Source organism: Trachurus trachurus (assembly GCF_905171665.1).
Source record: "Trachurus trachurus genome assembly, chromosome: 17".
Taxonomy (NCBI): Eukaryota; Metazoa; Chordata; class Actinopteri; order Carangiformes; family Carangidae; genus Trachurus; species Trachurus trachurus.
The window spans coordinates 5822191-5838384 of record NC_139900.1 but is presented as its reverse complement, the minus strand read 5'-3'; the positions used below and the strand labels follow the sequence as shown (position 1 = coordinate 5838384).

At 41.7% G+C, this 16194-nt stretch overlaps 1 protein-coding gene across 1 annotated transcript; it reads right to left on the bottom strand.

Moving 5' to 3' along the window:
• Positions 1-4802: 4802 nt before the first annotated feature.
• On the bottom strand, positions 4803-13090 carry LOC311000085 (uncharacterized protein; the record flags this gene model as incomplete). The annotated part of the gene is made up of 2 exons (XM_083990719.1): positions 4803-6476; positions 11456-13090. The coding sequence occupies 2 exons, from the start codon at positions 13088-13090 to the stop codon at positions 4803-4805; spliced, it is 3309 nt and encodes a 1102-aa protein (XP_083846845.1).
• Positions 13091-16194: the final 3104 nt, after the last annotated feature.

Here is a 16194-nt window from a genome sequence, read left to right as displayed (position 1 = left end):
TTTCATGTCAAAATAAGCATATAAACCTCTTATCTCCTACCCTAACATAATTAGGGTCCGGGCAGCTAAGCTGCCGGGACACTATTGTATTCCTAGGAATTCTTCTTCTTTCTTTCTTTCTTTCTTTCTTTCTTTCTTTCTTTCTTTCTTTCTTTCTTTCTTTCTTTCTTCTTCCAAGGAAGTCATACTTCCCATGGGCGAAAACTCACCAAACTTCACAGAAACGTCCAAACCCATGCGAGATTCACTCAACTCCAAGGACATGTGCCCCCCCCTCCTAGGGGGGGCACAATAAGCGTTTAAATTTAAAAACTTTAAAAATTCCTACCAAACCAACGGTAGATGCTACAGTGTTGAAACTTCACCACAATGTAGCCTCAATACTGCTGAAACTTTTGTCCACTTAAACTTATTACAAATTATGAAGTCCATCACTCTGTTTTTTTCAATAACTGTAAAACTTTTAAAATGTATCTCCTCCCACAATTTTTGCTCAACTGTCACCAAACTTGCTACAGAGCATCTCCAGACCGTCCTCCACAAAACTTGTTTCTCGGATTTTTGATTAAGCAAAAATTGAGCCTACAGTGCATGAAAACGTTTGACTGTAAACAGTACTGTAAACATATACCATCAAATTCTTGATAAATACATTTTCAATCTTCCTGAAAAAAAAAGAGAATATTCTGGAGTCATGGTTGATGAAGTTTCGCAAATATCAGAATTTTAATTCAAAAACTGAATTTTTGAGAACATTTTGAATTCTGCTCTCATGGGAACAACTGCAGTCAATGTGAGAGTGGAATTTATAAACATCATATTTTCTCTTATGAAGCAAAACACTTATCATTAAAAACAAATCACCAACATTTCCATGCTGTCAAGATGCAATTTATGTATTAACAGATTTTTGTTTAGATAACAGAATAACTGACATTTTGACCATTTTTGAAATCAGCCTTTACAACAGCTGCCCGGGCACTGACTCACCTGAGTCTATTTGAGAAGACACACACCATGTCTAATTTCCAGATAATTAGCTCAGGGAGTTAAGCGCTGGTTTGTGGTGCGAGGGACTGTGGGTTCAAGACCCAGCAAGGGTGATGATGATAATGACACATCAACATGCCAGAATCCTCATGGTGACAACACAGCAAGCCTCTAAATGAACAAAACAAATAGCTTGGACCGGGCCATGGGCGAAAGCTCACTAAATTTTGCACAATTTTGTTTAGATAACAGAATTTCTGACATTTTGACCATTTTCGAAATCTGCCTTGACAACAGCTGCCCGGGCATTGACTCCCTGAGTGGATAAATTAAGCAACACAGCAGGTCTCACTACCAGCCAATTAGCTCAGTGAGTTAGGAGCTGGTTCTTGGTGTCAGAGGTTGTGAGTTCGAGACCCAGCAAGGGTGATGATGATGATGACAGATCAAAATGTCAGATGTCCTCAACATGAAACACAAGACAATTGTCCTAATGGTGGCATCACAGCAAGCCTCTAAATTTAAAAATCCAAATAGCTTGGACTGGACCATGTGCGAAGGCTCCTAACATCTTAGACTCATAGTAGATGTTTGACAAATACATATCAGAATTTTACCTCAAAAACTGATTTTTCTTTTTACTGTGGTTTCAAATCTGTCTGCACGACAGTGAATGGCTTACTCAATTTGTGAAGCCACTGTTGCACTGCCACTTGTCAATTAGCTCAGTGCGATAGACAACAGTCTTTGGTTCCCGAGGTTGTGAGTTCAATCCTCAACTGATGCAAATTGGACAGCACATCTCCAGACCGTCCTCCACAAAACTTGTTTCTCGGATTTTTGATTAAGCAAAAATTGAGCCTACAGTGCATGAAAACGTTTGACTGTAAACACTACTGTAAACATATACCATCAAATTCTTGCTAAAAACATTTTCAAACTTCCTGAAAAAAATGAGAATATTCTGGACTCATGGTTGATGAAGTTTAGCAAATATCAGAATTTTAATTCAAAAACTGAATTTTTGAGAACATTTTGAATTCTGCTCTCATGGGAACAACTGCAATCAATGTGAGTGTGGAATTTTTAAACATCAGATTTTCTCTTATGAAGCAAAACACGTATCATTAAAAACAAATCACCAACATTTCCATGCTTTCAAGATGCAATTTATGTATTATCAGATTTTTGTTTAGATGACTGAATTTCTGACTTTTGACCATTTCATCACAACAGCTGCCCGGGCACTGACTCCCTGAGTGGATAAATGAAGCTACACAGCAGGTCTCACTACCAGACAATTAGCTCAGTGAGTTAAGAGCTGGTTCTTGGTGTCAGAGGTTGTGAGTTCGAGACCCAGCAAGGGTGATGATGACGATGACAGATCAAAATGTCAGTTGTCCTCAACACGAAATACAAGACAATTGTCCTAATGGTGGCATCACAGCAAGCCTCTTAGTTTAAAAATCCAAATAGCTTGGACTGGACCATGTGCGAAGGCTCCTAACATCTTAGAGTTACAGTAGATGTTTTACAAATACATATCATTATTTTACCTCAAAAACTGATTTTTCTTTTTACTGTGGTTTCAAATCTGCCTGCGCGACAGTGAATGGCTTACTCAATTTGTGAAGCCACTGTTGCACTGCCACTTGTCAATTAGCTCAGTGCGATAGACAACAGTCCTTGCTTCTAGAGGTTGTGGGTTCAATCCTCAAATTATGCAAATTGGACATTATAAGGTCAACTGCTCCTGTTTGTTGCTCAGAATTGCCTAAATATGCCCAAAAGTAGCCCGGACCCGACCTATTGATAGCTTTCACTGACGTCACGTCCCAGGGGCCTGGCGGTCAAAAAGCAACATTCCAAAGTGGCCCCGCAATGGACTTTCTATGGACAAACAACCGAGTAATGACTTAAATCATCTGTCAGCGGCCGAGAAAGAAAGATATAAAAACAACTTTGAAGTTTTGGGCACTTGTGACCCATATTCAACACCAGCTGCTGTATACGAGCTGTTTAAAATGACCAGTTCCCTGCCGAAGCTCCAGTTGGGCGATGTTTATTACCTGGTGGAGAGTCATCATCCTCCACCGCTTGCAACCAATACCTCCGGTGTTATGGCTCAACTGGTTTCTGATTAAAAGCCCCATTTTGTAGTTTTTTTTTTATCTTAAAATAATGTTTCTGAACTCATTGAAGTGGTAGAAATGTACCTGTAACTTTCCTGTACGGGAACACCGTCCTGGTACCGCAGCTCCGCTGAGCTCCACAGTCTGAGCTCCAGCCCACTGAGCCCAGGCTCCCTGCTCCTCTCACCCACAAACCAGAGCCCTTAGCTGGGCTGCACGGTGACCAGCTGCCCCCTCCTCCCCCCGGAGCTTTGCTACGCACAGCTACCGACGGCAACGATGACGGCGGTCCGACAGCAGCGGGACCGGCGGCGGCGGCGGCGATGGTAACCCGGCGGGACCGCCCGCCACCGGACACCGGCAACAGTACCGCCCGCGGCGGCAGCGACACGGTAACGAGGGTCGGGACCGACCGCGGCGCGGCGAGGACGATGACCGGTGTTGTTTAGCGTATTTTCAGAGTGTTTTCCATTAGTTCGTAACTTTAACATGACAGGCTTTGTCATACTGTGCAGTGTTGTGCAGAGTGAGAGTAGTGTGGCGCTGACTGACTGTAGATTGGCGGAACAGGTTCACTCACAGACGCATATTGGCTGCAGTAACATGTGAACTGCGGCTTTATTTGTGAATTTGTGACAAATCTGCGGACGGAAGTGCAGCACAGCTGTTGTTCGGTTCGGTAACCAGTTAAATCAGACACCAGTTGGGCCATAACACCGGTATTTTTGAAGCAGCAGGGAGCAGTGTGTGTTTTTCTGCCTTGTCCTAATCCGCGGACAGCGGGGAAGTGGATTGTTTTGACCGCCAGGGGGGCGTTCCATACGGGCCGTGACGTCACATGAAAGCTATCAATTGCTGCGCAGCAGCTATAATGTAAATTTAAGATTTCTTAGTTTCCGCCGTGAGAACAAACGTCAGTGATGAAGGAAGATTAAACAACAAACACAAATACATCAACACAAATATCCAACAAACATTTAGGCTAGATATCAGAGAAGTTTCTATTTTCATGGAGAAATGTGAGTTTAGGTAAAGAAACATAAACATGAGCAGTGATCTCCTCCACGGCTCCAGCTCCACCTCAGCAAACTCAAACATCAACACAACAGGAAATGACAAGAGGTCAAAGTCCCGCCCACAATGTTTGATTGACAGGTGATCTCTGTGCAGTGCAGAGACACAATAGCAATGAGCTTTTAGCAACAAACATGGAGACTAAAGAAAGTGATGAACTAAAATACAGATTTTAAAGGGACAACGAGGAGTTTCTATTTGGTTATAAAAAAGTTTCACGTTAATGTGGATGAATCTACGTTACCCACACTTGGTAATGGGCCCATTTTCGATAAATATATCGTTTTGTCTCTATCGTTATTTTGTTATTATTAGTGGTGGTGGAAATGCTGGTCGAGCCGACCAGCGTTTCCTTCCTTTCGGTTTCGTGGCGAGTCATGAGAATAACGCAGCCGAATCGCCGTTTATGGTCAGAACTACGACGGTATGTGATCGTCTTCGAACCTCTGACTTTAATTCTTGATGAATGAAAACATGAGTCTGTCTTGCGCCGGTCAAAGAATTTCACGGTGCGCGCGGAGGCTCATAAATGTAGTGTGAAAACGCTTTGCTTTTCCAAAACTCCTTGTTGTCCCTTTAACCAACTGCACCTTCAATGATCTTTGTCTATTTGAGTTTACACAACTCTGCTGTGGTTCCAGAACCAACGTAAACCCCAGCATATAGAGGCTGAGTGAATGTGGTCTGGACTCTGTGGAGGAGAGTCATGGTTTCAGAGACGCTGTAGAAGGACAGAATACCTGCTCTGTGATCCAGGTACACTCCTACTCTGGAGGACTGAGGACCTGAGACTGGAGTCTGGATGTTGTTGAACCAAAATGTGAATCTGTTGTTATGACAATCTAACGACCAAGATTTATCATTACGTCCAAATGAACTTTCATACCCTGCTCTGCTGATATTTTTGAGTGCAACCGCGACAAGAACTCCTCTTCCTCTCCACTCCACCTCCCAGTAACAACGTCCAGTCAGAGTCTCTCTACTCAGGACCTGAGCCCATGTCGTGAATCTGTTTGGGTGACGAGAATAAGACTGACCTTTACTCATAAATGTTACTTTTCTGTTTCCCTCAGACAATAATAGTTCTGTGTATGTTGTATTTGGATCCAGTGTGATTTCCTGTGAATATCTTAAGAAGTCAGCTCTGGTCCTGGGCTCTGGTGGTGACAGTAAAACATCCAATTGAGTCTCAGTCAGTGAGATGTTTGTCCATGTATTTCTCAGAAGATCCTGCAGTATATCTCTGAGCTCTGGCACAGCTGCTGTCACATCCTCAAAGTGTCTGAGAGGACGGATATTGATGCTGGATGAGTGTGTAGATGGACTGAGTGCTGACAGTGAGGGGTAGTTGTGTAGAAACTGGGTGTGATCCTCTGTGTGTGACAGCAGCTTCAGCTCAGCGTCTTTCCTCTTCAGCTCAGTGATCTCCTGCTCCAGCTTCTTCTGAAGCTCTTTGACTCCACTCACTTGAGTTTCCTGCTGGGATCTGATCTGCTGCTTCAGCTCAGAGCTTCTTTTCTCCATGAGACGGATCAGCTGAGTGAAGATCTTCTCACTGTCCTCCACTGCTTTATCAGCAGAGACAATAATTACTTCCATCTGCTGTTGAAGCACTTTCACATCTTTCTCTCTGTCCTGGATTCTCTGCTGGATCTTTTGTCGACTCAGCTCCAGCTCTCTCTGCCTCTCAGTCCTTTCTGCTGCAGCTGAGACTGTGTCGTGGCCTCTATGTTCATCCAGAAGGCAGAGGTTACAGATACACTGCTGATCAGTGCGGCAGAACATCTTCATTACCTCATCATGACGAGAGCAGATGTTCTCCTGGAGCTTCTTGGAGGGCTCCACCAGCTTGTGCTTCTTCAAGTGAGCGACATCAAAATGAGACTGCAGGTGTTTCTCACAGTAAGAGGCCGGACACGTCAGACAGGACTTGACAGCTTTGAGTTTCCTCCCAGTGCAGACATCACAGGCCACATCTTCAGGTCCAGCATAGCAGTGATCAGCAGGAGCAGCTTGGAGTCCAGTCTTCTTCAGCTCCTCCACTACAGCTGCAAACATGGTGCTTTTCACCAGGTCAGGTCTTGGTGTGAAGTTCTGCCTACACTGAGGGCAGCTGTAAATTTTCTTCCTATCCTCTCCATCCCGGTGGGTTTTAATACAGTTGAAGCAGTAGCTGTGTCCACAGGGAATAGCCACTGGATCCCTCAGTAGCTCCAGACAGATGGAGCAACAAATTGACTGCTTGTCAAGCAGAATGTCTCTCTGTGCCATTTCACCTCCCTGAAATGAGCGTTAGCTTCCCTTAAAGTGATTAAAGTTGTAACACGCTCCCTTGCTATAGCCTCTCAGCTACAGAAAGGAGGTGCTTACCAGCCTTACTTCGTTCCAGGAATAGGAGTGGTTTGACTGGTTCAGGGAAAGTTTTTTCCCCATTCCTAACACAACCTTGTGCCGAGTCACTGTCATAGGCTGACTTCTGTATCCTGACACGGCAATATTTGGTGCAAACCAAAAAGAGACAGATCGGGTCTGTACTTTTTCGATTGGGCGCTTGAAAGAACACAAAAAAAACTGCCTATCAGACTCAAGTCAAATCGGTGCCTTTTACTACCTCTGGAATTGGCCTAACCTTACCTTAAGGCAGGGGGAATTTCTACTTCAATCTGTCAAATGAACAGACAACAGTTAGGACATAGCTATCCTGTGCAAGGGGGCAAGTAAATAACCCATTTCAACACCATAACAACATGTAGCCCAGTCAAAATATTTATCAGTAATTTTTTTGGGCAATATAATATATATGTTTTGTTTTACTCTGAACATTTTTTACACTTTTCTTTGACATAACTGTCCTTGTTTTGTTTTTTTGTTTACTTGTTAGGGTCCGGGCAGCTAAGCTACCAGGACACTATTGTATCCCTAGGAATTCTTCTTCTTCTTCTTCATCCGTGGAAATCATCCTTCCCATGGGTGAAAACGCACCAAACTTTACAGAAACGTCTGACCCCATGCCAGATTTACTCAACTCCAATAAGTGTTTGAATTTAAAAATTTTAAAAATAAATAAAACTTATCAAATCTATCTCCTCCCACAATTTTTGCTCAATTGTGACCAAACTTGCTAGAGAGCATCTTCAGACTGTCATACACAAAACTTTGTTCTTGGATTTTTGATTTATCAAAAAAAATTAAGCCTACAGTGCATGGAAACTGTACTTTAACTTATACTATCCAATTCTTGCTAAATACATTTTCAATTTTCCTGAAAAAAATTGACAATATTTTGGAGTTGTGGTTGATGAAGTTTGGCAAATATCAGAATTCAAAAACTGAATTTTCTATGCATGAATGCATGAAGTCTATCCTGCACGCGGACCGACACCTTTGGACTAGTAACTTCTCTGGAGGACCATGTGACCTCGATACAAGGTAGGCTACTGCTGTGTTTTGTTGTTTGTTGGTTGACTTAAGTGACCACTAAGTTATGGGTTCATACATTCATGAGCACCGATATAGTCATGCAGTGTTTTATGCTGTTTATTTTGCTAGTTTGGTAGACTGATTTTTGGTGTGCACTGCAGTGTGCACATCATATTTTTAGGTTACCAAATTAAATTGAAAGCAAAAGGTTGGGAGAAAATAATTAGTTGGGAACGAGTACTAAAAAGGTAAAATATACTTCATGGTTTGGGTAGAGGAAACTGTGATGTAGCATTTTCTGTAAGACAAAAGTGAGCATCCTATTTTGTTGTTTAATTTTGCTTTATAAGTGTTTACTCGTTTTAATTTAGAAAAGGTTCCTGTGCGTATTGAATTTTTAAAGGTGTTCAGAAATGGCTGTTTGTCCTGTTTGTCGCGCCTCCTTCCAAGAGGTGCCGCACGAGTTTCCCGGAGTAAGGAAAACAAATTTGATTGGTCGTTATCGAGCGGGCGGGATATTAAATGTTTGGGGTGAGACCGAGCTCGGTGTGTGTGTGCGAGTGTGTTTAGCTAATGTAGCTAACTGTTGGCTTGTAGGCTTGCTACGTTATACGGGCTCTGGTGGTGACAGTAAAACATCCACTTGAGTCTCTGTCAGTGAGATGTTTGTCCATGTGTCTCTCAGAAGGTCCTGTAGTTGATCTCTGAGCTCTGACACAGCTGCTGTCACATCCTCAAAGTCTCTGAGAGGACGGATATTGATGCTGGATGAGTGTGTAGATTGACTGAGTGCTGACAGTCAGTACGTTTACATGACACTTGAAAAAAACGAATTATTGCCTTAATCCGACTATAACTGGACAACTGAAGTGCATGTAAACACCTTAGTCCAACTGAAATCGGAGTTGAGAACTCCGATTAAGACACCCAGATAATGCGATTGGAATTCGATTTTCTCCGTCATGTATACACCTTAGTCGGAGTATAACTGGACAATGCATGTGCGCATGCTCCACAACAGTAGAGACAGCACAAAGTGGAGCAGAGAAGCCGCCTGAATCCCGCAAAGTAAAGAAAGAAACCCAACGTTAGCGCCGATTCAATGCATTTCACACAGCGCGACCAGTGTTTTATTAAAAAAAAAGAGAGAGAGAGATGAAAAAAGGAAGCCCGTACCCTATTCTCAGCGCGAATCCGGGCGCGTCTGGTCGGGTACTGCAGTTGAGAATTTATTATTAAGCTTGCTAAGTTGTTTATATTCAGCTTTTTACGAGGTGACAGAAAAGTCAACAGGACAGGCGGCGTATTAACCCACTGAAACAACGGGTGACGCCGCATGAGGGGGCGGACCCCGTCAGTTATTCGATTTTCTCAGTTGCATGTAAATTGAGACAAGGACAGAAGTCCGACTTGACGCCAAAATCGAATTTTGAGCATAGCTCTAATGATTAAGCTCTGCATGTAAACGTACTGACTGAGGGGTAGTTGTGTAGAAACTGGGTGTGATCCTCTGTGTGTGAGCTCTGATCTAAACAACATGTGTCTCTGCAGTGAACGGGGCCTGTCAGCTCCTCCTCTTCACCACATGTTGGTTCCACCCATCTTCAAACTGTAGATCTGAAGGGGAGGGCACAAGGAAACACAGGAACAGACTGGAGCTCATTGTGTTTGAGAGCAGGAAGAAGAGGGAGGTGATCATGGTTGACTTTGTTCCAGGAGAAGGAGTAGTTCTATACTGTATGTTTAACCTGTACTATACAGTCCTGCTCATTTCATTTGAAAAGACTGATCATCTCAACAATTAGGTGATAGATTATTTTGGAGATCTAGATGGTCTATAAAGGACAATATTAGATTTGTTTCTAGGGCTGTCCCGATTAATCGACCTAATCGATTACGTTGATGACGTAAATACGTCGACACGTGCAACATACCGTCGAGTTGTTTCCGATTACGTCGATGATGTAAATACATCGACAGGTACAACACACCGTCGGGTTGTGAACCATAGACTGTAACAAGTGCAGCAGAAAAACACATGCTGTACCAAAGCAGCACCACAGCGATGAATGAGCACCTGAAGCTGCAATATCGTTCCGTTCATTCACCTCTCTATCTGAAGAATTTAAATAAGAAAAGTGTTCAGAAATGTTTTTTTGTAAATGACTAAGTGTCAACCAAAAAATAATCCTTAGATTAGTCAAAAAATTAATCGTTAGACTAATCGAAAAAATAGTCGATAGATTAATCAGGAGAAAGATAATCGTTTGGGACAGCCCTATTTGTTTCACATTCATCTCTCCCGAAAATACAATTTCATTAAGTTTTTATTGCTTTTCATGGATCAAATACAATGGATGAAACATTGATACAGTAATCACTGCTACATACACGTTTAAATATTGTTTTGACAGTTTCCCAAAAATTCTTTAAGGATTAGGGTGAGGGTTAGTATTTTCAATAAACGAGCTGAATTCAGAATATGACTTTGACTCCCACAGTACATACATTCACCATATCATCCATATGAAGCTGGTTACATGTAAAGCTCAATTTAAATGTATGTTCCCCTTATTTTTTTTCTAATTTCAATGTCAAACTTTGATGAGAATAATTTGATTCCACTCTGCATTAAACTGTCTTTAATACAGCATTCACACCACCATAATCAGTACAACTCAAACTAAGAATAATATCAACAATCATTATGAGACTATGTGTAAATCAAAATGCAAACATTCCTTAATTCAGTACATTGGACAACAGAAGTAACGTTGATCAATAAGGGAAAAAACATGGGTTGAAGTTCATCTTGCCCATCTTTGACAGCTCACAATTTCAAAAAGTAATTTCAAAGGTCACACACAAAAATCTACTTTTGTCCATAGTGTTGAATAACTTAATTTACATTTGTTGGTGAAAAATGTCAAACACACTCAATGTTCAAAAGTAAGTCCACACCTAAAATATTACACCTTTGTGTGATTACTGATATTAACATATCCCACAAATGACTTTACATCCTTATGTGATTCCAAACTGAAGCTATGAAGCTAGAAGCACACCACTCTCTGAGTGTCAGTGTGCTAAAACATCAAGATTTCATTTGATTTCATTAGAACTCATAGGCCCATACTGTGAATAGGCCTTAAATTAAAAGTGCACAAAGCAATTACGACAGGGCCGTCCAAATACAGTTGGCAATGCAGTTTACTGAACTGTCTGAGAGCATAGAGGAGCATATAAAGAATGCCATCTAGTGGAGATTCTTTATATCTATCTGTTAAACAAGAAAAATACATAAGATTACAGTTAAATGGAAACTAGATTTGACATGAAGCTAATGATCATTAGGATTTAACAATAAAGTTATAAAAACAAAATTGGCAAACATATTTACATGAGTACTAAGCTCAAATTTGAATAAACCTTATATTACAGAAAGTTTAATATTTTAGATTTAAGGTGATTGTCTATTATAGTGTTAATAGACCATCAGTACGTTAAGTTAATTTCAGATATAAAGCAATTAAAATGCAATAATTCAAAGCCTCACTGTTGCCAAAGCCTAAATAAATGTTTATTTTACTTTTACGTCTTCAGTGTAAAAGTAGAAATAATATTTGAAACAGAACTTTTAATCAATTGTTTTGAATGATTCTGATCATTCATTTATGTGTTTATGTGTTCAAAATGTTACTTGTCATTGATTTAATGCATTGAAAAAAAAAATGTTTTGAAGTTGAAGCAACTCTGTAAAATGTCTTGTAAAAATTTCTTCTTCGTGAGACATAAAAATGTTAAGAATAGCCCATCTACTCAAGTTCACACAGCTCAACATTGTTTCCAGCGGGATTAAACACATAAAATCCAGCATGTAGAGGCTGAGTGAATGTGGTCTGGACTCTGTGGAGGAGAGTCATGGTTTCAGAGACGCTGTAGAAGGACAGAATACCTGCACTGTGATCCAGGTACACTCCTACTCTGGAGGACTGAGGACCTGAGACTGGAGTTATGATTTTACCATTTCTGAATATACAATTGTTTTTGAAAACTTCAAGCACCCAAGACTTGTCATTAGCTCCAAATTTTTCATTGACACAGTCATTATATGCAACTACCACTGAAACCCCTCCCATACCTTTTTGCACCTCCCAGTAACAACGTCCAGTCAGACTCTCTTTACTCAGGACCTGAGGATATGAAGTGAATCTGTCTGGGTGACTAGAATAATACTGATCTGTACTCATATATGTTACTTTTCTGTTTCCCTCAGATAATAACAGACGTCTGTTTGCTGTGTTTGGATCCAGTGTGATTTCCTGTGAATATCTTAAGAAGTCAGCTCTGGTCCTGGGCTCTGGTTGTGGCAGTAAAACATCCACTTCAGTCACTGTCAGTGAGATGTTTGTCCATGTGTCTCTCAGAAGGTCCTGTAGTTGATCTCTGAGCTCTGACACAGCTGCTGTGACATCCTCAAAGTGTCTGAGAGGACGGATATTGATGCTGGATGAGTGTGTAGATGGACTGAGTGCTGACAGTGAGAGGTAGTCGAGTAGAAACCGGGTGTGATCCTCTGTGTGTGGCAGCAGCTTCAGCTCAACGTCTTTCCTCTTCAGCTCAGTGATCTCCTGCTCCAGCCTCTTCTGAAGCTCTTTGACTCGTCTAACTTCAGTTTCCTGCTGGGATCTGATCTGCTGCTTCAGCTCAGAGCTTCTTTTCTCCATGAGACTGATCAGCTGAGTGAAGATCTTCTCACTGTCCTCCACTGCTTTATCAGCAGAGCCATTGATGGCCTCCACCTCCTGTTGAAGCACCTTCACATCTTTCTCTGTGTCCTGGATTCTCAGCTGGATTTTCTGTCGACTCAGCTCCAGCTCTCTCTGCCTCTCAGTCCTTTCTGCTGCAGCTGAGACTGTGTCGTGGCCTTTATGTTCATCCATAGAGCAGAGATAACAGATACACTGCTGATCAGTGCGGCAGAACATCTTCATCACCTCATCATGACGAGAGCAGATGTTCTCCTGGAGCTTCTTGGAGGGCTCCACCAACTTGTGTTTCTTTAATGGAGCTACATCATAATGAGGCTGCAGGTGTTTCTCACAATAAGAGACCAGACATTGCAGACAGGACTTGACAGCTTTGAGTTTTCGCCCAGCGCAGAAATCACAGGCCACATCTTCAGGTCCAGCATAGCAGTGATCAGCAGGAGCAGCTTGGAGTCCAGTCTTCTTCAGCTCCTCCACTAAAGCTGCTAACATGGTGTTTTTCACCAGGTCAGGTCTTGGTTTGATGTCCTTCCTACACTGAGGGCAGCTGTAGAGTTCTTTTTCATTCTCTTCATCCCAGTGCGTTTCAATACAGTTGAAGCAGTAGCTGTGTCCACAGGGAATAGTCACTGGATCCTTCAGTAGATCCAGACAGATGGAACAACAAATTGTTTCTTGGTCCAGCTGATTTCCTTGCTGCGCCATTTCACCTCCCTGAAGTTTATCAGTTGCCCTTAAAACAACAAATGTTCCTTCTCTTCTTCTTGGACTCTATTAGTTCTTACACTTAGTAAGTACCAGTAATATTAAAGTTCTGTCAATATCTGAATGAAGCAAGGATCGTTGTGTTTCTGATCAGCATGAAAAAGGAGGCGTTCACAAGTCTTGGTTTGTTCCAGGAAGAGGGGTGGTTTGACAGGCTAAGCAGGATTTTTTTAAACACAGAAATGACACAACAATGTGCTGACTCACTGTCTAAAGGTGACTCATTCAGTCAGTCATGTTTGTCACAGGGTTGAGACAGAGTTGCACGTTTAAGGATTAAAGTTCTTAAATTGATAATACAAAAAAGAAATGATGTTAGTTTATCCATTGTTCAGATCTGCTGTCCATTATCCTTTTGTATGGGCTGTAGTACAAAGTCTGTATTTCAATTGCGTTAGTGGAGTGGGTGTAGCTGTGGGTCGATCTTTGTCCTCCCATAAAAGTAAACATATCTAAAAACCAAACCTCACGTGTACTATCCCCACCTGCATTGCTTAATCAACCTTATATTACGTACAGTCACTGGCCACTTTAGTAGGTAGCCTACACCTTCCTAGTGCCAGGTTGTACCCTTTTGCCATCAGAACTGCTTTGATTCTTGGTGGCATAGATTCTACTAGGAGCTGAAAATTTGCACAGAAGTCCATACTGTCCATAGATCTGGAGACTGTGAAGGCCCTTTGAGCCCAGTGAATGAATCATCATGTTCAAGAAGCCAGTTTGAGGTGATTTCAGCTTCCTGACATGGGCCTTTATCCTGCAGGAAGTATCCATTGGAAGATGGTTCACTGGGATCATCAAAGGATGGACATGGTCAGCAAAAACATTAAATTATGCCCAGTTGGCACTAAAGGGCCCAAAGTTACCAATAAAATATTCCCCACACCATCACACCAACACTAGTCTCAACCAGTGATACAATTCATACAGGATCCAGGCTTTCATTTTGTTTAAATTCTGACCTTACAGTCCAAATGTTGCAGCAGAAATCAAAACACATCAGTTGTGTGTCCATATGGTGGTCTAGTCACTGTTCCTCACAAGGATGCATGCTCAGACTCACGCACATACTGCCCATGTCAGTTCCAAAAGGAGTCAACACAACCTGCAGAGGGCAAAGTTGTATATCCGGTACTCACGGTACCAAAAAGAAAACAAGCATCAATGCATTTTTCACGTGTTGGCATCAACTTCATACCAAAGTATCAGTTCTGACAGCAATCTTAGTTTCTGTATATAGGAATTTTAGAATTTTTTGAAAATATGCCACTTATATAATGGAGGGACACACTAGTTAGACTTGTGTCTAATTATTCAACTAGCTCTCAATTTATCAGTCGATCTTCCTTCCAACCCTCAACTATGAGCTGTGGGTTGTGTTCATGTCAAAAAAGCTGTTTGAGGTGGTTCAGGCATCTGGTAAGGATGTCTTTCTGAAGCTCCAGCCAGTCTGGCCTTTTTCCTCTGACCTCTTGCATCAACTGCTCCCACTGCTGATATTTTCTCTCTCTCCTCTTTCTCTGTAAAACCTAGGGATGGTGTGCATGAAAATCCTTGTAGTTTCCAAACCACTCAGACCAGCCCATCTGGCACCAACAACCATGCTACATTCAAAGTCCCTTAAATCGCCTTGCTTCCCCATTCTGATGCCCATTTTGAACTTCCTTACATGGTCTGGACCATGTCTACATGCCTTAATGCATTGAATTGCTGCAATATGATTAGCTATGATTGGCAGATATTTGCATTAACGTGCAGTTGAACAGGCGTACCTACTAAAGTGACCGACAAGTGTATAACAGATCACTTTCTTTGCTTCTTGAAAGTTGTTGTTTACTGTGTGATTTGTTTCTTGGTTCTGTCCATTCACCCTGCTTTACATGCAATTTGACGTTTAAGTTGTCAAGCCGGTGCTGGTCGTGATAGAAATCAGCAACACTGTAATACTAATACAGGTCAGAATTGCATTGCAAAATATTGAGTTATTTATCTGTTAGTACCTTTCACAACCACTTGGTGCTGCCAGTGTTTCATGTTTCTCTCAGGTTCTTGTTACAGTAAATCCAACCCAGCAGCACAACTGACATGACACAAACAGTGAAAGGACAACAGATAAAAGCTTCTAACACATAGTTGTTGTCCTAATATGTAAACAACATCATTTCAGGTATATAGAGAGATAACTTTACAAGTACTGACCTTAAGCACATTTTTAAACACAACACCCAGATGCCACAATCTGCTTCACAATTCATACTCTATCTCTGAGTCATCATGACTCCATCAAGTCTGAACACACTGTTATGACAGACACACACACACACACACCTTGCAGCCACATAACTAAAAATAAACTTCATTAAAATTGAGAGTCGTGCACTTGATTATCATACAGTTGTATGATATTGGAGTGTAGCGCTAACACACGGAGGCTCTCCGGTACAGTACTGTAAACCACTTGGGAGATGTGATATGATCTCCCAGTCTGTCAGAAAGGAAACCACCAGTAAATATTTAATCAGCAATTTGGTTCGGCTTTCAAATATTCATGGAATCTAATCACCTTAATCATGGTATGATCGTTATTTCACAGCATAATGAAACTCTCCGCCACATCACTCAAGCATGACCAGGGTGGCTGACTTCACGGCGCCGCTCTCAAAAAACAATAAAACTAACGCACCCCATTTGCACACCAACACACCAACACACCCACACACACACACACAGAAGCCAACAGGCAAAGGTGCAGGATAAGGAAGAAAGTACGAGTGTCAAGGATGCAATGAGAGAAGGAGGAAAGATCAGGATGAAGGAAACAAGAAGCTAGAAAAGAAAACACAAACACGAGTCACATTATCATCATAAAGTCTTATGTCACTGCAATGATCACACACAGGCCTTTTTTTCCAACCAACTATTATTGACTCTCTACCACCATTGTTTGAATCCAACTCTAAGCTATGGTCAAGGTTAAAGCTTTTTGGACCAGGTGGTGAACCAGATTGTGGCCTATCTTTCCGTTCACCATCTTAGTTTGGATC